Source organism: Ammospiza caudacuta, chromosome 1, assembly GCF_027887145.1.
Source record: "Ammospiza caudacuta isolate bAmmCau1 chromosome 1, bAmmCau1.pri, whole genome shotgun sequence".
NCBI lineage: Eukaryota > Metazoa > Chordata > Aves > Passeriformes > Passerellidae > Ammospiza > Ammospiza caudacuta.
In genome coordinates this window covers 108,004,627-108,026,451 of record NC_080593.1, presented here as the reverse complement: position 1 = coordinate 108,026,451, position 21,825 = coordinate 108,004,627, and the positions used below count along the sequence as shown (strand labels likewise).

At 41.8% G+C, this 21,825-nt stretch overlaps 1 protein-coding gene across 2 annotated transcripts in view; it reads left to right on the top strand.

The window, feature by feature from the left end:
* Positions 1-21,825, top strand: part of ANKRD29 (ankyrin repeat domain 29) — a 28,005-nt gene that overhangs the window by 4,156 nt on the left and 2,024 nt on the right. For both annotated transcript variants that reach the window (XM_058817230.1, XM_058817221.1), the window contains exons 2-8: positions 1,452-1,562; positions 3,285-3,383; positions 5,552-5,650; positions 11,830-11,928; positions 14,796-14,894; positions 20,649-20,747; positions 21,208-21,303. In XM_058817230.1, the coding sequence (XP_058673213.1) occupies positions 1,452-1,562; positions 3,285-3,383; positions 5,552-5,650; positions 11,830-11,928; positions 14,796-14,894; positions 20,649-20,747; positions 21,208-21,303 (702 nt within the window). The remainder of the gene's footprint in view (positions 1-1,451; positions 1,563-3,284; positions 3,384-5,551; positions 5,651-11,829; positions 11,929-14,795; positions 14,895-20,648; positions 20,748-21,207; positions 21,304-21,825) is intronic.

Genomic DNA, 21,825 nt, shown 5'->3' with positions numbered 1-21,825 from the left:
AAACTCCTGTCTCTACTTAAATCAACATTATCTACAGATACTTCAGGGAAATGCAACAGCTGTGAAAAGAAGATCAGAATTTAGCTTATTGTGCTTGATAAACGTTTCAGACTCCAAATCAGAATTTGGCTAATTGTGCTTGCTGAAATTTTCAGACTCCTGCCCCTGCGTGTGCTGGTACAAGAAATACCACCATCAATTTATAGGAAGTGATTTATAATTTATTGAATGGTTGGAATATCTCTCATCTCAAACAGCTGCCAATTTTCCAACCTATTAATATTAAAAATGCAACCCATGGAAAGTGCTCAGTGTGACAGACCTGAGATAGATTAAGATTCATGATTCTTGTGTCTCCTTGTTTCTGCAAAGTTTATTGTCTTCATGTCAGTGAAGGCAGCAATTTAAACTGTGCTGCGTATGTGCATTTTAATTATAGAGCATAAAACTATTGAATCCTGATTCCCTGCCATATTACATGTGCCCATTGACATTTAGACAAGAAGTGCCTATGTCATTTCTGAAACTGAATGATTGACTTTAATATCCACTCTGCACTCTCTTCGGGTTACCCTGAAGGCAAGATATCCTCACTGCAAAGCAATGTCCCTGGGTATCTAACTCTGCTTTGGTGTGACTATTGGTGGTGTTTTACACCACTGTAGATAGTTTGGGCCCTTATTAAAAAATTAACAGCACGAGCCTGCTCTAGCATATGTATCATTGCCATCACAGTGTTTCCCCCTACACTTCACCCTTGACAGTGCTTACCTGTCAAGGCAGAATATTGGCAGCTGTCTGCATCGACTGGGCAAGGTCCATGTCTTTCCTTTCTGTCCTTTTCCTGTGCTGGAGCAGTCATCATTCACTCCTACCCAGGAGATGGTGCACATGCCCACAGTCCCAGGGTGTTAATTCCAGGCAGGAGGCAGAACAAGCAGTCTGGGAGATGCATGAGCAATACATTTCCTGTATTGGAACTTTGTGTGCAGAAAAGGAGGAGATGACAGAGAGCTAATCTGAAACCCAAGAGGATGTCCTGCAGCAGGACATGTCAGCAGGATGCTTCAGCCTAACTGTGGCCAGCCCCACCACAGAAGCAGACAATACAGGCATCACTGAGCATGTTGTTTTCTGTGATGTTTCCCTGTGGATCTGGCCTAGCATCATCCTTTCTCATTACAGAGCAATCTAAGAGACATAGGCTGCCATAGACACAGGGAAGACTTGAAATAGCATGAGGAAGCACAGGAAGACTGGTCTCTTTAATTGCAAAAAGAAATTAAATTAGCTTCCCTTCCATGCTCTGGGTTTGAAAGAACAGCACACTAAGCTGAAACTTTCCTGGCTTGAATGCAGAATGTATGGGATGTGTATGCTTGCCCAGTGTATTTTCCTAAGTGATTTATTTCTGCTTTCTTATTTTTTTTTCTTTTCCTTTTTTCCACCAGAAAGAAACACCACTTGCCAATGCTGCATTTTGGGCTGCAAGAAAAGGAAACCTGGCTCTGCTCCAGCTGCTGCTGAACAGTGGGAGAGTAGATGTGGACTGCAAAGACAGCGTATGCACACAATGCACCTACAGCCCCAGCACTCATTTTGCATCACTTTCCATAGCCCACCATGCAGAGGGTGTAGTAGGGATCTAACATGTAACATATGAATGTCTTATGGTACTTCAGGATGATTTAAAACCTTCTCCTGTCAGTAATCAAGCTTGAAACGCAAGATAAAATAGTCTGATGATTTACATCAGTGGCAAGGGGTTAAGAATTTGCCAGCACTCAAAAATGTGTCTTACACAGTTATTTGTGGTGCTGACATTACAAACACACATCCTAGCACCTCGGGCTTCTCTTTGCAAAGAAATGTCTTTGTAGTAATAGATCACAGCAAAGAGTTGGCTGAATTGAGCCCAGATAACAATGATTCTGTCAGCTAACAGACCTTCTCATAATTAGAATAACTGCTGGCCTCCAAAATTCTTCCTCTTCCACCCAATCTCTGGACGGGGCACCAACATGAAGGCACAAGATGGCCAAGCAAGAGGAGCCCAGACACGTGACAGATTTCATGGGAATTTCCTTACTGTGATTGACATGGGTTGAAATTAGTTTTGAGATTAGAAATGGGTTGATAACACAGATAATGAGCAGGTCTTTCTGTTCTGCCTAAAACACGTGGAGAGATACTTGGTTGTGCTAATCTCAGTCAAAGAGCAAGGGGAAAAGGAGGGTGAGAAGTTCCAGGTTTCTTTTGTTTGGCATTGGGACTGGCTGACACAGAGTCATGCTGGTGGTGGTAAGGATTGATGCCACTTCCAGCCCGAAACATGAATTTGCCACAGGTTCTCTCACTTTGAATACCTTCAAAGTGTAAGAGATTTTCTAAGACCATTAACTTTAATGTATCTTTTCATTTTCATTTCATTTTTGCCCTGTAGGCAGGTATTTGTCCTACAGCATTTCTGGAGCTGCTGCTATGACTGTCCTTCTGACAAGGGAGGGAAGGTTGTTCAAATACAGGCTTGTAGCAAACAGGACAGAGATCAGTATGAAAAAATTAAGTCAGTACTGTTCACTTTTTCTCAAAAAAAGGCAAACTTTGGAGAAGAACTTTCACACTGCACTGCACTAATAATTGTATCAGACACACATTTTCTAGACTAAATTATTTTTTTACAATTAAGACCGCAGGTTTCTTTTTTGCAATGTCACCCATTCCTTCTTTAACTTGAGCTGTTGTGTGTGAATGGTTTTGAAGGATGGTTTTGAAGGATGTGTTTCATCCTTATGCATGTGGTTTCTGCATATTGTCCATATACTGCATACATATAAATCTTACTTCATTCACTGGAAGTGACCTTATAGTGTACTGAGGGAGTTGAACACAGATTTCTGTACAGAAAGTTCTCTCTTATAATGTGAAGAGTCACTGAGTGAGTTTGCTCTCATTATTTGGATAGGGAATTGCTGTTCAAATCACCCAGCCCCTTCTCCTGACTATGACTCAGAATTCTGAGTGACTCAGCTGAGTCACTCAGCTCCTGTGTCTCAGGTTATTCTTCTGGAAATGATGCAAAGAACTTTGGGATTCTCTGCTTAAACAAAAAGCTGTTTAGAAACTAAGCCCATTCTTTTTATACTTGTTGCACTTATTTTGGGACAATAAGGTATCATAAGCTCCCTCCAGCTTTTTGGCAGAGATGCTGTCTCATCCAGACAGCCTGATTCATTGCTGTAGGTGTCTGTTGAAGGTACTGACTTGTTTTTCCTTACTCCCAGCTTGGCACAACAGCTCTGATGGTAGCATCTTACTATGGCCACATAGATTGTGTACGGGAATTGGTGTTGCAAGGAGCAGATATCAATCTGCAGAGAGAGGTAGGATTCAAACAGGGCTTGATTAAGTGACTGTTGGTTTGTTGCAAATAATAAGAGTGTTGTCTGCTGCTTGTTGCCAATTATTTCTTTGTCACTTGCTGTACAGTGTATTTATAACATGTATAAGAGGCTCTGTTCTGAGGACATCAGGGAATCAGATACCTGGAGTTTACAGTAGAAAATCAGATGCCAGAGGTACATTTATAATAACATGAAACATTTTCATGAAATATTTTCAGCACATCTGGTTGGTGAGGGTCAGTTACATCTGGGATGTAACCCCCCAGGGTTATGCCATTTATGTATTTGCAGTTTTACTTTTTGGCACAACAGTTTACAGACCTCCAGATGGGATAAATAATAAGAAGACCTTCACCTTTTGATTTGCAGCCTGGTCATTAAAACAGAGTGGATGCCATTGCTAGCACAGGGATTAGTTTTGACTCTGTATGTTTTGGAGTTTCTGCCTTTTAGTCTGAGCCAACTCATCTCTAGCAGTCACACAGCTTTATCATCTGTACCCTTCCCTGCATCTCTGCTTGGCATTCAAGGCATGTCTTGCACCATGACATCAGCATGGAAGGGACATCAGCTTTGATTTTTTTGGGAAATTGCCTTTCACTCATACTCCATGCAGACAGTTGTAAGGATTGCAGTTGCTCTGCGTGTTGACTGCTCAAAGAGCAGAATTGCTCTGGGACAATCACTGGTTTTAAGAGAAGAGGAGTGTAAGGAGGGCCTGAAATTACATGGGGTGGTGGCAGGTCATGCAGGATAGCAGTGTGCTCATTGCTCAAACAGTACAAGCCAAGGTTTCTTACTTTCCTTGGTTACCTGGAACCAGAGCATTAATCTCATGCTGACATCTGCAAGTTACTGAGTCAGTGAATGGCCTGTTTGATGATGTAGGTGTCTTTGCACTTACTGGCCTAAACTTGCTCTAACCATGACTGCCGGTGTCTCTCAGCGGGGTCCTGTTCTAACAAAACATAGACTTAAGTACGTCCCTTCCCTTAGGTAAACATTGCTTGGAAAGAAGCAACAAAAGAAAAAGTTCTGAACAGTTTTATGGAGCTGCTCTTGATTATCACTCAGGAAATACTGATTTAACAAACCAACAATAAAGAAAAACACTGAAAGCCTCCAAAATCACTCTGTTGCAGAAAGGGAGCAAAACAGATTAAGTGCTAAACACTACTGGCACTGTTCTGCAACTAAGTGCAGTTACTCTAAACAGTGCTCTTGTTCTCTGAAGTTGTTGTGAAGCTCAGGGAAGTGAGAGTCCCATAAATGTGCCCAGGAGAGGGGGCTCTGAAATTATCTAAATGGGGCCATGTACTATTGTAAAGGCTTTGGGCACTGGAGTGAATTTCACATCCAGTTCCCATTTCCTGTAGTTTCTGCATGGGGTGAGAGAGCCCAAAGTCAGGAAAGCTTGGATCTTCCTTCCTTCCTTCCTTCCTTCCTTCCTTCCTTCCTTCCTTCCTTCCTTCCTTCCTTCCTTCCTTCCTTCCTTCCTTCCTTCCTTCCTTCCTTCCTTCCTTCCTTCCTTCCGCCACTTCCGCCACTTCCGCCACTTCCGCCACTTCCTTCCTTCCGCCACTTCCTTCCTTCCTTCCTTCCTTCCTTCCTTCCTTCCTTCCTTCCTTCCTTCCTTCCTTCCTTCCTTCCTTCCTTCCTTCCTTCCTTCCTTCCTTCCTTCCTTCCTTCCTTCCTTCCTTCCTTCCTTCCTTCCTTCCTTCCTTCCTTCCTTCCTTCCTTCCTTCCTTCCTTCCTTCCTTCCTTCCTTCCTTCCTTCCTTCCTTCCTTCCTTCCTTCCTTCCTTCCTTCCTTCCTTCCTTCCTTCCTTCCTTCCTTCCTTCCTTCCTTCCTTCCTTCCTTCCTTCCTTCCCTTCCTTCCCTTCCTTCCCTTCCTTCCCTTCCTTCCCTTCCTTCCTTTCCTTCCCTTCCCTTCCTTCCCTTCCTCCCAAATGTTGGACAGATTTTTCAGTGCAGTGGGAAGAAGACTGAGTTAAGATACCTGGTGTCCTCTGGAGTCTTCAAATTCATCATGTCTTTTCAGCTGATATTCAACTGATTGAGCTTGATGCTTTTTAATTTGAAATGTCTATACTTCAGTCAAGTGTGTTATGTGTTTGTTACTATTTTAATCAGTTTTTCCTTTACAGTCAGGTGCAACCTCTCTGTTCTTTGCTGCACAGCAAGGCCACAACGATGTAGTGAAGTTTCTCTTTTCATTTGGAGCCTCCACTGAATTTAGGAATAAAGTAAGATGATGTGTTTATTTTTGCATGCTGATACATTCTGACAGTCAAGGCTGAGTTTTTGTATTCACGTGGAACATGACAGGGGAGTGTTAAGATGATGAAATTTCCTCATGTGAACAGTTTTGAGTAATGCAACACATTGTGAAGTATTAACTTTGGACTGGCTTTTCGTACCTAGACTGAATGGCATAAGGTCATCAAGGTCCCTTGATAGTGATATGAGTCTTTCTTCATCCTCCAATACAAGATCAAAGGGTCTTCTTGTACATACCAAGTAGGATCCTGATTTAGATGTTCATGTCTTCTGGTTGCATAGAACTTGCATTTCATCAACATTGGGATGTCCCCACATGCCACCATAGGATACATAAGAATATAATGCCTTCAGTCCTCCCTAAATTCCTACTTTCCTATCTGGGACAAAAAGATGAAATGTACCTCAGAGCTTTTATTTCTTTTTTCAAGCAGGTCCTTTTCCAAAATCTTCTTAGAATAGCCCAAAGCACACGTGGCAGGGCTTGGGTTCCTCACCCCTCATGGGGTCAACAGCAGCAAGATCAGCAGTTCATCACTGACAGCAGTGCATCAACCATTTTTTTTTTTTTTGCCCAAGCCAGTATTAGCACCTCTGCTGTCAGCAAATGGGGAAAAGCAACATATTTTCATTAAGTATACTTGTCCTTGATGTGCTAGTTACATTTTGAAGCATTCCCATTATCTGGGAAGGAGGACCCTTGCAAGTAACTTATCCTGGGATCCCTAGTGATGTCTTTGAAGAAGCAGTAGTTCTTTACCCCACAGCAATCAATTTCTCAAGATATTTTAGTCTGTGATTTGAATTATTCTCTCAATCCATACCTGCTTTCTGGAGTCCCTGCAAATACAGGCTCTAAATATAAGGGAATTGATGGAACATCAGAAGCTCAGCTCCCTATGCTCTAGGGGCTAAAATCCTGTTGTTTTGTGGTCATAGAGTAGGATTCTGATATCCCAGGGAGCTGTGCTTGTGGTGAGAAACTCTCTGACCACAGCAGCAATCAGTAATAAAAGCATGAATGAAATTGTGGCTGTTTAACACAACACAGAGTGCAGCTGTGAAAGTTGGCAATGCAGGAGGTTGCTGTGTTAAATACAACAGCTGTATCTTACAGTGCTGGATACTCTCATGTGGGACAAATTTCTTGGGTAAAGTAGCATATTCAAATGAATGTTGCTTCTCTGACTTTTATTTCAGGGTATGTCTGGGGGTTAGCAAGATTCATAGGGGTCATTTTCCCTTGCTGGCAAGTCAGAGGCTCAGTGCCTTATTCTGTCTAGAGAGACAGTTACAGCTTCAATCAATCTTTCCACAGCCTGTGAACTAGGAGTTTGTGAAAAAGCCAAGATTTGATCCAAGAGGTGGACAGCAGACTTGAAATTGTCTGATCCTTCATGGCAATATACAATCTTTTATGAAGCATGCAAAATATATTGATGTGAAACACTAGGGCAGATAAAAGAGAGCAAAGATCTAAATTATAAAAGAATATTCCTGTGTTCAGCTGCTCCAAATGGCCTCCATCTTTGGACAAATGCAAGTTTGGGGTGTCCTGTTGCTCACCTTGAAAATTTCATTCCAGACCCTTTTTTCCTACCTGACCCTGCTTCGGAACACAGACCTGACTTGGCCCATATGGCAGTACCAAGTATCTTTTAAGCTGCTGGTTGCTCTTCCTCTCCAGACCACAGCTTTCTGTTACATCCAGACAAGCTGGTAACACCAGCTCCCAGTGGGCGTAACATGGGAGGCTGGCTGGGATGTGCATGTGAGATGATTTTCCAGCAGCATCACCCAGTGTGTGCTTGAGCAGGAGGCACCAGTCAGGTGTAGTGCATGGACACTCCACATCTTCCACTGTATCACTTCAATCTTCTGATTTAATAATGTGGTTTTCACAGCTTGGAATAATTCCATTGGTCTGTTAACAGGCGACCAAGGTGACAGGCTCCTCTATCCCTCCTAAACCCCAGAAACAATATAGTTGATAAAATACACCTTTTCAGGTTAGGGACAAGGCATTTTCTCACTAAGACACTCATCTGAGAGCAGCACTGGAAAAGATATGGTTGATCCTGTTTTTAAAGGCCAGTGCAAAATAAATCCATTTGCAAAGAGTATATATATTTCTATTATAAATTACTACATCAATTTGGAATAAGCACACAAATTGAATGTATCCTAGAAAACAGAGACTTAACTTAAGGAAATGCAAAACCCAACATCTTTTTCATGTACTTATCTGCCAATTGTGATTACTACATTTGTTACTCATATATGAGAATTCCGGAGAACTATATTAATACAGCCATGCTATTCTTGTTAAGCCTTGTATCATTAGAATTGATATTTGCTATGGCAGGCAAATTAAAACTATTCTAATATAGTGTAATAAATTAATTAGCAATAAATATTGATGTTCTAAAGAGAATGAATAGTACTATTGAAGGTTAATTATTATATAATTGTTACATATAATATTATTCATTAATATTATTCTGCATTGTCCCAGTCTGATATCCCCAGAAATATTTAACATAGGTTAAAACATTTTTATTCTGATAGATGTGATAAGCATGTGAGTTCTTAAAAAGCATGGTGGCATGTTTTCCGAGCAGCACTGCAGGTTGAGGAGTATGTCAGAGGCTGTTTGTCAGCAGGCAGTGATTGCAGAAGATCAGTTCTCCCCCTCTGTACCATTTTTAAGAGATGGTAAAACAAGGTATTTTCTAAGGTATTTCAGGTGATGATGACAGATGGAAGCAATGTCAGCAAATAGACAGGGAAGTCTACACCACTTAGCATGGGCTTACCCAGTGCTGCTGTTCCAAATATTTTCACTGCAGATCGGCAGCTGCTGTTATGTGCTGGCAGTGAGGAGGACAGACCCTGGGCAGGGCAGAAAAATGGTTTCAGGGGAAGAATTGCAGAGGTAGCCGAGAAAAGTCCAGCTCCTATCTGATTTGGAAATATTTGCAGGATTAATAGAAGCTTCATTGTGTCAGGAAAACAGGATATGAGCAAGAAGTGAGCCCAAGGCAACGTGCCATCTCTAAGAGGTTGCACAGTGGCCTCCTGCCCACTGCAGAAGGGGTGACAGCCCCAGGAGCCCCTCAGTGCTTGCTCACATGGCCAGCTCCCACTTGCTGCCCTGCTCAGAGTTTCCAAGAGGCTTGCCAGTACCAAAGACACTGCTTCAGCTCTTTACTTAATCTCAGCTGAAGCCAAAAAGGAAAGAGGTAATCACATGTCTGAAAGGGATGTTAAAACTCCATAATTAATTTATTATTTTTTTTATTTTCCACAAGTTATCTTCTTTCCCTATGGTCTGTAAAGCACTGGGGTCTTCAGCTAGAGCTTGCTGGAGTTAAGTGTAAGAGAAAACCAGATGGAAGCTCAACAGAGGCAAGAGGAGGACTGAGAAATAAACCACTGCACTGTTTGACAATTCCTTGATTTAACTAAGTGCTGTCTTATCACGTGGTCAGGGGAAAAGTTTCCTGCCCCCAGCTTCCCTTTCTTACAGAAAGATGTATATCTAATTTTTCACGGTGGTACCCCCAATTCAGAGCATGCAGAGGAATCCCAATCCCTGCTGTGGAATGTGTTCAGCTTCATATATCAGACAGAGAGTAGAGCAGGTCTTAGAGCTCAGTTGTCCTCCTGATCAGAGACCAGATCTTTGAGCCCAGGAATTGTTACCCACTTCTCTCTGCCACACTAAATATTTGATTCAGAGTGAACAGATGAAACTGGGGACCATCCAATGATCCTCTTCCAACCCCTAGACTCTTATCAGACTAATCTAGGAAAACTTGATCACTTTAGTCTGAAAGATCCAAATGGCGTATTTTGGAATTGTGTTACTCTTTCAAAAAAAAAAAAAAACTATCTGTTTAAAACTGTTCACTGGGTTGAACCAAACACTTGGTCAGGAACCCCTTTTTGAATTAATTAAACATGTCTTGAGAGAGTGTTGCCATTCTTAACCCCAAGCTGTCACATCTCCCGAAGTGGGATCACACCCTGGGATTCCAAGTGTTGGGCTTCAGCTCTGCTGGGCCAACTGGGGTTAACTTTGCAGGCCTGCCTTTTACCTGGGATCTGTCATTTGGTTCCCTACAGAAATTATGATAATAACCAAACAATCTTCTAAAAATTACAGAAGTTTGTGGAGAACAGAAGAATTTTAGAAAACAAAAGCCAAACCATAAAGCAGAAAACAAACTTTTCCCAGATGCAACCAACTGAGCATGTCTATTTACCCTCCATACATGGAACTTTAATATTTTAAAGCTTCCTAAAACTTTTCCTTCCCTGTGTCTCCACAGAGGATCTTCAGTCTGGATAGCACAGTTTCTCTTCTTAATTCACTAACCTTTCTCTCTCAACATCATTCAGGGGAAAAGTCTTTGAAAATTTCTTGGGGTTTTTTTTGTTTTGTTTTGTTTATAGCCCTTTGATCCAGTAAATCACCCCTTGAACAAAGTGGCTTTCACTTGGCTGGGGAGAGGAAATAGGCTACATGAAGCTATTAGCTTTTCCATTGTCTTTTAAATGTGTATAAGGTGTTTTTCAATCCAAGAACAATTGTGATTGCTTTTGTGTTTTGTTCCAGGAGTTCTCATTAAGTTACAGTAGTTTAATTTGACAGGAAAGTCTAATTTCTCATAAGAGAAACTTAACTCCACTGACCTGATTACACACTGTACTTAGTCAAATAATCCAGAATTAATAGGCAATTCGTAGACTGTCACACAACAGCCTCACATCTCTGGCTTTGCTGACACCCAAGCCTTCTTTTCTTTTCAATGTTGTGGCAGGAAGGGTGAATATGATGTTTTGAGGGTAGTTATAAATAGTGCCTGTGGGTTAGTTCAGTCATGTCAGAGCTTGGATTTTCACCAGGCTATTACAGCCATGAAATTGCACCATTGATTAATAAATTTGATTGGCGCTTCTCGTTATAAAAGCCACATTTGGTCACTCAAGCTGCAACTTCTTTTGTGGATATCTGTCTGTGTGGAAAATTTCAGACAACTTTGGAGTTGTTTCAGAGAACAAGTCTAGGCCAAAGCACAGTCTTGTGTCCACATTAATAGCAGCTCTAGAAACCATTTAGATGAAATACTTAAGATAGTTTATTTTGTGGGGGAGAGGCTTGAGACTGGGAGAAGGCGGGGAGGAGAGAAGACCTGTGGTGGAGACATTTTGGGGTGTGCATCAGCTTTGCCTGATGGCTTGGTGCCATCCCAGGCAGACGACAAGAACTTGCTGTGCATAGCTGTGTCTGAAATACTGGTAATTTCTGAGTGGGGCACAGCACATTTAAGATGGCAAGACCCACGTTTGCTGTCTCAGTTGTTTGAGCTGGTTTGGGGTCCATCACCAGTGACACTGAGGTGTTTCCCTTCTCAGCTGGCTCCCAAGGGAATGTTTCTACAAGGAGGGATTGATGCATGTGCCTAGGTCTCCCTTTAGTGGTGATGTGCAGGAACTCTAACTGCCTGGGACTGATCCCACCTGCAGGGATCACTTGTCAAGCAGCAGTAACAGTGCTTTCACTGGTGGTTGTGCCTTTGGTCAGAGTCACATTTCCACAGTCCGCTAGCACATTTTAGAATGCTTCCTGTCTGTTCAGCTTCAGGCCAACAAGCCACTGAGGAGAGGCAGGACAAAACAGGGCACAAGGTTCTGGCCAAAGAAGAGCAGATGATCAATAGGTTCTGGAGCAGTGGAAAGGTGTGCTGTCCTTCCATCAGTGGAAGAGTTTGGCAGGCATGAGGAATTTGGCTGTAAAAGGAAGAGACGTGGAGGAGCTTGAAGTTGTGAAAGGAACAAAGCTTCTAATGGCAAGGCAGAAGATGAGGAATGAAAAACAGAATTTTCTTCATTCCTTTTCCTCCCTAAAAAAACTCAGGAGAAAAATTTATATAGTGACTGAGCCAAGTTGAAAGATTTGCATGTCAACACTTGGCATTAAAATTATGAAAGATTCAATGGCTACTCATCACAGAACTGCTGTGAGCCAAATTCTGAAAAGTCTTAAAGTTTGTCTCTTTCTATTTTTTTTTATGGTGAAGTTCAGCTCAGCCTGACCTCTCACCTGACTGTATGTACCCATTCTTTTTTGTTTTCACAGGATGGAGGCACAGCTCTGCTGGCTGCCTGTCAGTATGGGCATGCAAAAGTCGTGGAAACTCTGCTGAAGCACGGCGCCAACATTCACGATCAACTCTATGTGAGTTATTTGACACACACAATATTGACAATGGTGGTGGTGGAACAAATGTGCTGTTGCTTGGACAACAGCAGACACCCTGGCTCCAGCACAGACAGGCATTTGCCAAACACTGCAGTTTTATAGTACTCTGTTCCTCTAAGAAGTGGATTTTGTTAACTGTCTGCTTTTCATGATGCTGAGAGAGAGGTAGCACAAAATCAGAAAAGATTCTTTGGCTGCCTTTGGGTTCATGATCTGTATGGAGGATATGTACCAAATCTGGAACAGACTTGTGCTACCCAAATAGCCTGGGGTGAAAGAGCATGTCATGTTCTACCATGATATGCAGGAGAGAGAATAGCTCCAGAGCCTCTATAGTACATTAGTTTTCTGCCAGAAAGAATAGCAAAAATTAAAATCTTTAAATTACTTCAAAGCAGTTTTTTAATATCAATTAAAATTCTGTTATTTGATATTTGTGAATCTCCAGTTTGCCAGTGTTTTGGGCAAAGTAAGGTTAAAATGGCTGAACTGATGTTGTTTAGTTGACTTTTCTGAAAGTTGGATTGAGCCAATGAAGCTCTGGATTTAATTTACTCCAACAGAGACACAGATAAGTTGAGCTTTTCGGCATTCAACAGAAACAAGTAGCAGATTTTACCTCTGCTTCCCACCCCACTCTTTCCTACCTCAGGGCACTCAAGGCTGACAAAGAGGAAGTTGTTTCTCTGAGATATATGAGTTTTTTCAGCTGTTTCCATTGGCTTTGGATCTGCAGGATGCTGTTGCAATGCCTGCTGGCTTGCAGGGGAGCTGAGAGCTGGTGACTGCAGAAGCGGTCATAGGGGGATCCTACCTCAGTGTTGCCTCACCCCTCATTTATAAATAAGGTTGTTCCACCCTTGCTGTTGTGCAAATTGTCTTTCTGATCTGAGGGCAGTGATTCAACCCTCTGCAAGGTAATCCCAGTGGCTGCCACTCAGTTTAAAAATAGCTATGCTGCCACACCTGCAGACTCTTACCCAGAGGTCAAGGCAGTAAAATTACTTCCTTGTTGTCTCTTCTGGAAATGAGCAATATTTGCAATTGGATTTTAAAATGTACTTTTATTGCTCACAGACGTTGGGCAAAGCCAGTCAGAAGGAGCTGTGTAATAAAATAAGAATATGATCTCTTGAAAAAAAGGTTGTCTAGCTCTTCTTATGGGCCAAGCTGCGTTTGTCAAGTGGTGCCTGGATGGCAGTTTCACTGGCAGCCAAATGGGAGGGATTTTGAGCATGCATTTGGATACTGCTCCCAAAACCATCAAGATCAAAGTTTTAATCCTAAATTGACTCATGTGAGGCATCAGGAGAGCAAGAGACAAAAGAATGCTCTAACTAAATAGTATTTCTTGCAAAAATGTGTTATAGCCTCAAAAAAGCATTCTCATTATAGCATCTATTCAAATCAAATAGATATCAGTGAATGCAAGGTTCTCCATCTTGACTGATCCTACAATAAAGAGCTTTTTTAATATTACACAATTTTGTTTACTTTCTAAATTGAAGTGTTCTCTGTCTCTGGAGGAGAGTGTTCTCTCTCTCTGGTACTGCCAGGTTTTTTCAAATACTCACACAGCAAACAGAGAAAACAGCCCATCAGAGGGCCTAGGGACAGGCATTAATAGTTCCAGAAGACACCTCTTTTGTTTACCAGGACATTTGTCTTGAAATCAATGTCAAACATCCTAAATTCAGTCCCTGGGGCACTATACTCAGCTCATGCTTCACCAAGTCTGTGCTGAGTTTTTCAGCTAGAGGAGTAACTGTGCACACTCTCTCTGCAGACAACAGCATTTAGTCCCAACATAGTGATATGCCAACAAGGCCAACAGCAGGCTTTCACTAAAATGCTCTGTATTTTGTGATCAGCACCTGCCTGAGTTGGTATGAGAGGTGTACTTGCACATCTGAGATGCAGGAAAGGGGTTAATTCCTGCCTCTATTTAAACGAAAAGATTCTCGCCTCCTGGGAAAACTTGTCCTAGCACATCCTGTGCATAGTGCTGTGGATGTAGGATGGGTAAACACCTGTCCCACCCTCAATACAGATTTCTGCTTATAGTTGGTTAGATGGATTATAATGCTGTTTGAAAATGTTCCATCAAAAACACTTAATGAAATATGACTTATAATTTTTTTCCTATGAAGGTGTTTCTCTGAAGTAAAATTCTGAGAACATCTGCACATGAAAGACATGTCAAAGAAAAATAAAACCCTGGATTTGTTCACAATTTATTCTTTCACAAGCTTTTTGCAGGAAAATTCTGGTTTCTGATATGGCTACAAAATACTTTTAGATTACTAAATTACAGGTGAAGATTCTTCTACAAGATGTGCCAGAGCAGAAGCATGGTGATCTGTGGGGTGGCACAGTAGTGTGGCACAGGCCTTACTCCTTCAGCCTCAAGGGCAGCCTTCAGTGCTGGGGCCTGCAGTCTTGCAAAGTACCTGACATCTGTCCACCATGTATTCATGTAGCAGAACACTTCTGCATGAACATAGAAAAGCTAAACGAACCTGTATTGCTGTACAGGAGCTAATTTCTAATTATGTAGCTCAACGCCGCAAAGAACTAGACTCTTAGTATTCCAGACATAGGATTTAATGCCGGGTTTGAAATATGATGGGAGCCAGTATTTGTGCATACTGAATGAAAATGTTGTCACAGTTTATTATGAACTAGACTTTGCATTTTGGTAGTTATTTCTTGAGCATGGCTGTATATCTGCTGTTACAAAACATAATGACTAAAGACTGAGAACTTAATTCAATTTGATTTGGTTTTGTGTGGAAAAATGGCATCACTTCAACTCAGTGTAAGACTGATGTGTTTGTTCTTAGGATGGAGCTTCTGCAATTTTCCTGGCAGCACAAGGAGGATATCTGGATGTCATCCGATTGCTGCTTTCTTCAGGAGCAAAGGTCAACCAGACACGACAGGTATGATCAACACTTCAGGGCAGAATTGTATAGCTCTGATTTTATAGTTATGAAAATTAACACTGGAATTTTCTCCAGGCATTGGGTTCATGTGGAAGGTGGAGGTGTTTCATTGGAAGGTGGTTCGTGGCTGTGTCAACATTCTGTATTTTAGTTCAGACTGGTAACATGATTTTGAAGTCAATATTTCAGTGATTTCTGAAAGAATTGAAACTGAAAGCTCTGCTCCACATCTACACATTACACCCTATGAGCCACCATCCCTGGAGGTTTTTAAAAGACAGTGCAGATCTAGCACTTGGACATATGGTTTGGTGATGGACTTGGCAGTGCTGGGTTAATGGTTGGACTTAGAGATCTTTTCCAGCCTAAATGATGCTGTGATTCTAGAGCAGATCAAACCACTGACTGCTCCTTTAAATGGGTTAGAACCACATGCATGTTTGGGTCAGGCACCGAACTAAATCAAAATAAAACCCTCCATCAACCCTCCAGTATGGAATGTTGATGTAAGGGCCTTGCACTACCTCTTGCAACTACCAATCTGTTTGTGTTGTACATTACTTTTGAAGGTCTACACAGCCTACAACATCCCTGAGTTCTCTTGAAAATTGTTGAAAAGCTTTTGAAAATCTGTGCGCTCTGGGAGGAGGCAGCACTAAATTTGAAATCTCCAAACCTTCAGACATGGCTTTGGTGTTAAAGTTTATCTGACAAATGCTTTTATTTTTAGTTTAACTTTTGTTTATTTGTTTGTTTTACTTTGTGTCATTCCTGTGCACTCTGAAATTCAAGCATGAGTGTTGCCTTCCTCTCTGAAAGTTCTTGATGCATATGGAAAGCTTTTCTCCCCACTTCCAGCTAGTCACTCTAGTGGCCCTGATGTTGCTAACACACACAACCAGTGGCAGCTGTAAGCATGAAATTAACTCCTCTGCAAGCAGTAGGGCTGCTGTTTGATCATTAAATGAGAAGTGTGAGCTAGATTTGTGGCTGGTTCAGAGATCCCTGCTAGGGGTCAGGGGCTGGATCCATTGGGCATCACTGGATGCTGGAGTTAGGTAAGGGTGCAAGGAGCTTTCTAGGTTTTATACTAACTGTGAGATAGGTAAGCATAGGTGGTATACAGAGACATGTATGAAAGCTCTCTTGCTTTCCAAATAGAAGGGTTTCTTAATTTTTTAGCTGTTTCTTGACTCTAAAATCAGTGTCTAAACAGCAAGAGGTGGAGTTGCACAGCTAGCTTTACATCCAGCACATAGAAATGCTGGTTAGAGATGGAGCTTCTCAGGAATCTCTACCTGCTTTAAGAGACCCTTGCCTGTGTTCTCCTGAAACCCTGCAGGCAAGGTAGCTGTCCTGGGTCTTCAGTGCACATTTGAAATTGATGGGATAAGGTCTTGTCCTGGTAATTAGTCATGCATGTCAGCCAGGTGGCTGTGATCACTGACTGCAGCAAGTGAAAAAGCAGCAGGCAAGAGCAAATGAGTGTGAAAACTCTAATAACAGTGGACAATGTGGCATGAGACAAGCTCTGCCAGGTATTTTCAGTATTTTCTTTCATCTGCACCAAAAGCCTGACACATCATAGCCTGGCAACAGACACTGATCTATATGCTTCTGCTGCATGTCTAGGTCTGTGTAGACTCCTAGATGTGGAAAGTATTTCAAGTGCCTTGACTGGAGCAGTTTTCCTGCTGCCTCTAGCCCCACCTCTGAGCACCAGCGCTGTGCTGGCAGCTGCCCCCTGCACTGGTGCATTAGCTGCTCCTAGGTTGCCTCCACCCTAGAAAAAGCTTAAGAAATGTTAAAAGCTGTTAATTAAGTCCGAAGTTTCAATGTAGAAGGAGTGACCAAGGTATGCATTAATGCCTTTTGAGTAAGTCAAAGTAAGGTTGGGGAGCTTTAGATCTGGCTGAACCCTGTTGCCATTAAAACCGCTTTCTGCTATCTGCAATTATAATGCAGCTAATTCTTTCTGACATTATTTTTTTAGCTCTCTAATCCAATTTCTAACACACAATGTTTCACGAGGCAATTTTAAATCTTAGTTGAGGCAAAAACTTGCCTCTGTGTGAATGTTCCTCCTGGCTCCTGTGTTTCATCTCCAGCAGGACAGACCCTCTTTGCTTGAGCGTACCTCCGATCCCTGCTAAGATTATGCCTGGATAAGTGCATGGCATTTGTATTTGGGCCCACTGTAATCGGAAACATTTCCTTAACAAATGGCACATTTTTACTGTTTAATTAGTCAAGTAATGGTTGGATGGACTTCAGTCTGGTTCTTACTAACAAATGGATTTGTACTTTGTTAGAAGGGGGTATGTTGGTCATGAGGAATGTAGCTCAAGAAGGGGCAGTTTCGATGCCAGACAATTCTCCTTTACAAGCAGCATTGCTCTTACTGTGGTAAAAAGCTTTTCCAGGCAACATTACCTCAAATGCAGGGCTGCAGAGTGCCAGGTGTGAGTTCATCCTCTCCTTCCTCGTGGTTTCCAAGTTTTCCTCTCTACCTAGGGAATTTGGTGGCTTAAACCATGGCCCTGCACATATGTGTCTGCCTTCTATATCTCCTCCTGCTGCTGTGGTGGGTACCAGTTCCCCCTCAGTCTGGGGTCCCACCTCCCATCCCATGGGGATATTTCTGACACCTGGATGGTCCTGGCTGTCCACATGCAAGGCCTTCAGCTCTCACAAGTGAGAGCTGAAATAGTGAACCTTCCTGGAAAGTTTCTTCCCTGGCAGTGTCCTTTCTCTTGTAATTGCCTTCTGCTCTTGCCAAAATTGAGGAGCTGGGCAGGAATTCTTTTGTCATCTTTTTGTCTAGACAGACCTGGGGGCAATGTCTGAAGCCTGCTACGGGAGATGTTTCTATGCTTCTTCAACTTACAAAACAGAGCTGTAAGATTCTTTGCCAATGCTGTTTTGGCAGTCTGTGTCCCAACAGGCTTTATTCTGGCTGGTTAAGCAGATTCAAAATAACCTGAAAATTAATGACTTTTTTCTTAGCACTTGATATGCAATTACACATGCATGTAAGACAGTAAATCTATATAGGGTTGCACTTCAGCAAGCAAGAAATTTGCTATTGGCAAATTAGTTGTAGTAGTGCAAGTGGACTAATAGGCAGAGCAGTGCAGGATATGACACTGAGTAGCCTGAGAGTAGGGGTTGTCTGCCCCTGGAAATACCTACTGGAAATTTGAGGGGTCTTTCACCCCCCACCCCAATCTGGCCTTTTCTAAAATGTCAAGCCATAAGCAAAAGCTAAGATTCAAAGCTGCAAGATGAAGTCATTAGTTAATGGGTAAGAGAAAGAACATTAATAATTTCAGTCAGAGTATATTTGGAACTTCTGGCTGCTGGATATAATAAAGTGTTGTCCATACATACTAGCTTGTAACTAAATGTGGAAGAAAGAACACCTTACAAACATATGGGATATTTAAAATTATTGTAGGAATGTAGTGATCTGCAGTCTGCTGGCTGGGCAGAGGGACAAGGAAAGGAGAGTAAATTTTTAACTGCATCTTTCCCTATTCTCACTTTCTTCCTAACTCATCTCCAAGCCCTAATATCTGTTTACGCAGGAATTCTCATGTGACCTCTTAGTAAAATGTAGTATCTGCTTTGCATCGTTCACCAACATGAAAATGGACAGAAAGCTCATCTACTCCATATAAATGTAGATATTTGCATAAACCTGAGTGCTAGATGCTGTTTGCTTAAGAGAAAGAAGCTGACCATAGTCAATGTGAACCCATCATTATCTTCACTATCTTTCTTCTCTTCAGGCTAAGTCCTTCAATACAGCCACTCTTCCTCATAATGTACTTTTGTCTCTATCCTATAGCTGAGGTGCTGAGGATAACGTCTGACAGCAATACTATTAATGACGATTAACAGTAGCAGTGATTTTACTCAACATTTGTGTCTCCTTTTGCTCCTTTTCATACTTGAAAATAGGGGTTTTTCCTACAAATTTCACTGTGAGTAAACAAAAGCTGCTTTATTTCCTATGCTGAGCTTGTGATTTCATTGCTTGTGTAAATACAAGAGTGGATTTGCACAGCATCGGTTCTTCACACAGATTAAATTGTGCAGGCTGCTCTCAGATATTTTCCAAGTTTTACAGGCTTTTTCAATGCATCTAATGCTATTTTCTAGAGCCCTCTGGTGGGGGGAGATTACAAAAATATGAAGTGTCGGCTTACTAGTAGGGAAAACACTAAAATAAATAAATTGGAGAGGGACAGTTTTTGCCGTCAAACTAACATCACATACTCTCTATACAAGACAGCCTTTGTTATTTTTGAATCACAAAGAATCACTTGTATTAACAGGATATATACCAGAGTGATTTCAGTCACTAATTTCAGTGAATTAATTTACAGAGAAATTATACAAGGGTGGGCAAAGATCATCTTTCTCACCATTTGAGAATACTGAAGATTTCAGAATGTGAATTTGTTCCTTCTCAGAATTAGAAAAAGGGAAGCCCAAATTATTATATCAAAGGAAGAAATAACTTTTCTGTTTCTTTCAAAGGATTAATTCATAGTCCATGGAAAGCAGAGAACTGATTCAACAATGGTTTCCTGGGTTGCATGAGCAAGTCATAGGAATCTTCAGGTGGCACTGGGAAGAGAGACTATTTCTTTGATCAAGGTGGCAATATCCTATTTAATGTAATAAAGTTGATTTCTCCTGAAACTTCTCATTAAGGCTAATTTGGAAGTCTCAGTTTAGTTTGTCTTCCTCTTTCAAGCCAAGCCTTCAGGCTGCAGAGGGTGGTGAGGGGAGCTGGCAAGCCCAAAAGGCAGAAGCAGGCACCCTGCTTTGTGGGGCCTCACTTCTGTGTTAAAGTCCATACAGGCAAAGCCTTTTATAAAAGCCCATGAAAATTAGTTTGGCACTACATAACTGCTGGAGTCTGGAGAATCAGGCCTTTTAGACTCAAAAAGAGGAAAAGACACAAAAAACCTAAATTCTACTTGAAGTGAGAAATACTTCTAGTGCTTCAACTCCCTTTTGCCTTTGGGAGGGAAATCCATTGCAAAGTTTAGCTTACTCTGAATGTGCATTTTTTGAGGCTTTGTGCTCAAATAATTATTGCATAGGACTTTTCCAAAGCAGATTGTTTCATGCTGGATTCTTTGATAATTGCCTTGTTTTGTAGTGGAGTTTTGAAGATAAAATTTCTGAAATACTTACCTTCACTGTAAGACAGGATGTTTTCACCCAATTCCCTGAGGGTGGATAATGTAATTCAGAACTGAAAGTTGGTGATCACCTTGCATTTGCTCCCTGGCTTCTGTAAACAACTTTCACTCCGTGTGTGCAGGCACCCAGATTCAGAACCTGCCTGTGCATGCTGAGGTTTGTCTGTATCCTCTGTCCCATCTAATCACCTATAATTCAAAGTACACAGGATACCTTTAGCCCTTATGTTTCAAACTTCCCTGTGTATCTTAGGCATGGCTGGTGCCTTACTGGCCTTTTATTTCACAGAGCAATGCACATTTCTATGTGCAAACTATGCAAGAGAAGGCAATAAAGGGGGCTCTACTCCACAAACTGAAGCAGTCCTAACTTACTACACCAACCTACCACACGGGTTTGGACACAGCTTTGCGTTTGTCTCCCTGTAGGATTTGATTGAGTAATTGATGTATATCAATTCCAGTATGCTTGGGCAGTGAATTTTCAGAGGGCACTGCAGTGAAGCCCTCAGCAGTCCTGTTTTGTTTGCAGGATGGGACAGCTCCCCTGTGGATTGCCTCGCAGATGGGTCACAGCGAAGTGGTGCGAGTGATGCTGCTCCGGGGAGCTGAGCGAGACGCCGCGCGCGATGTGAGTAGCGCTTCCTCCTGCGCTCTGTCTGCAGCCGAATGCCTCACCTGGGGGCTCTAAGTCTGCCTGGATGGAGGCTTGGTGGCTCCAGAGTCCGTCCTGTTTGTCAGGTGGCAAAGTCCCACCACAGCTTTCCTTTTCCCCGTTGTGTCTGGGACAGCTTTCTGGAGGAACCTTCTGGTACAAGGGAATAGAAATGTCCATGTGGTTGAGAGACAAAGATGGTATTATGGTGTCACTGGTTCATTTTATCCTGAAGCTTTCACCCACCAGAGAAATCATCCTCCAGGTGCCCTAAAAACAGCAGCACATGCTGTGGAGGTGCCCCCTCAAAGGTGATGAGCAGAGGAGACTCTTCTCTCTGCTGCGTGGGGTTTCCCTCCAGCTTTTTCTTCTCCTCCAGCTTCCCCTGCAAGGAGAATGCAGACAAGTAATTTTTGATGTTCCTCTTATTTTAAAGGATGGCACCACTGCTTTACTGAAGGCTGCCATTAAAGGCTACAACAATGTGATAGAAGAGTTGCTGAAATTCTCTCCCACACTTGGCCTGCTGAAGGTTAGTAGTGAAACATAAAGATTTTTTTCAGCAGAATGCAAGAAGACAAAGGGTTTGATAAGGTCATTTATAACTTCCCTAGTGGAAGATGATAGGAGTTTGAGCAAAAAAAATTAAAAAAAAAAAAAAAAAGAAATTCTCTTTTTTAGCCTTAATGCCACTCACAATTTTTTTAAACAAAACTGTGAATTTAATTCTTGGAATGAGGAAGCACATTGTGTCACAGAGGAAATTCTGCTTTTTGTCACTTGATTTTATTTCTACTGTAAGTAGATTACTCTTGAGTGTACAATTTTAACATTACACCCAGCCTTCTATTTCATTTAGTCAGCAAAATAGTCTAAATGATCTGTTGTGAGCAGATTCTCGACTTGATTTTGTTTTCCTCTGAATTCATAAAGTGACGTGAAAAATAACAGCTATTTGGAAGTTGCTTTTTAATGGGTGACCTAATTTTATGTGTCCATTAATCACATACTTCGATAGCCTCTGGGCATGCAAATGATTGGCAAACATAATGTA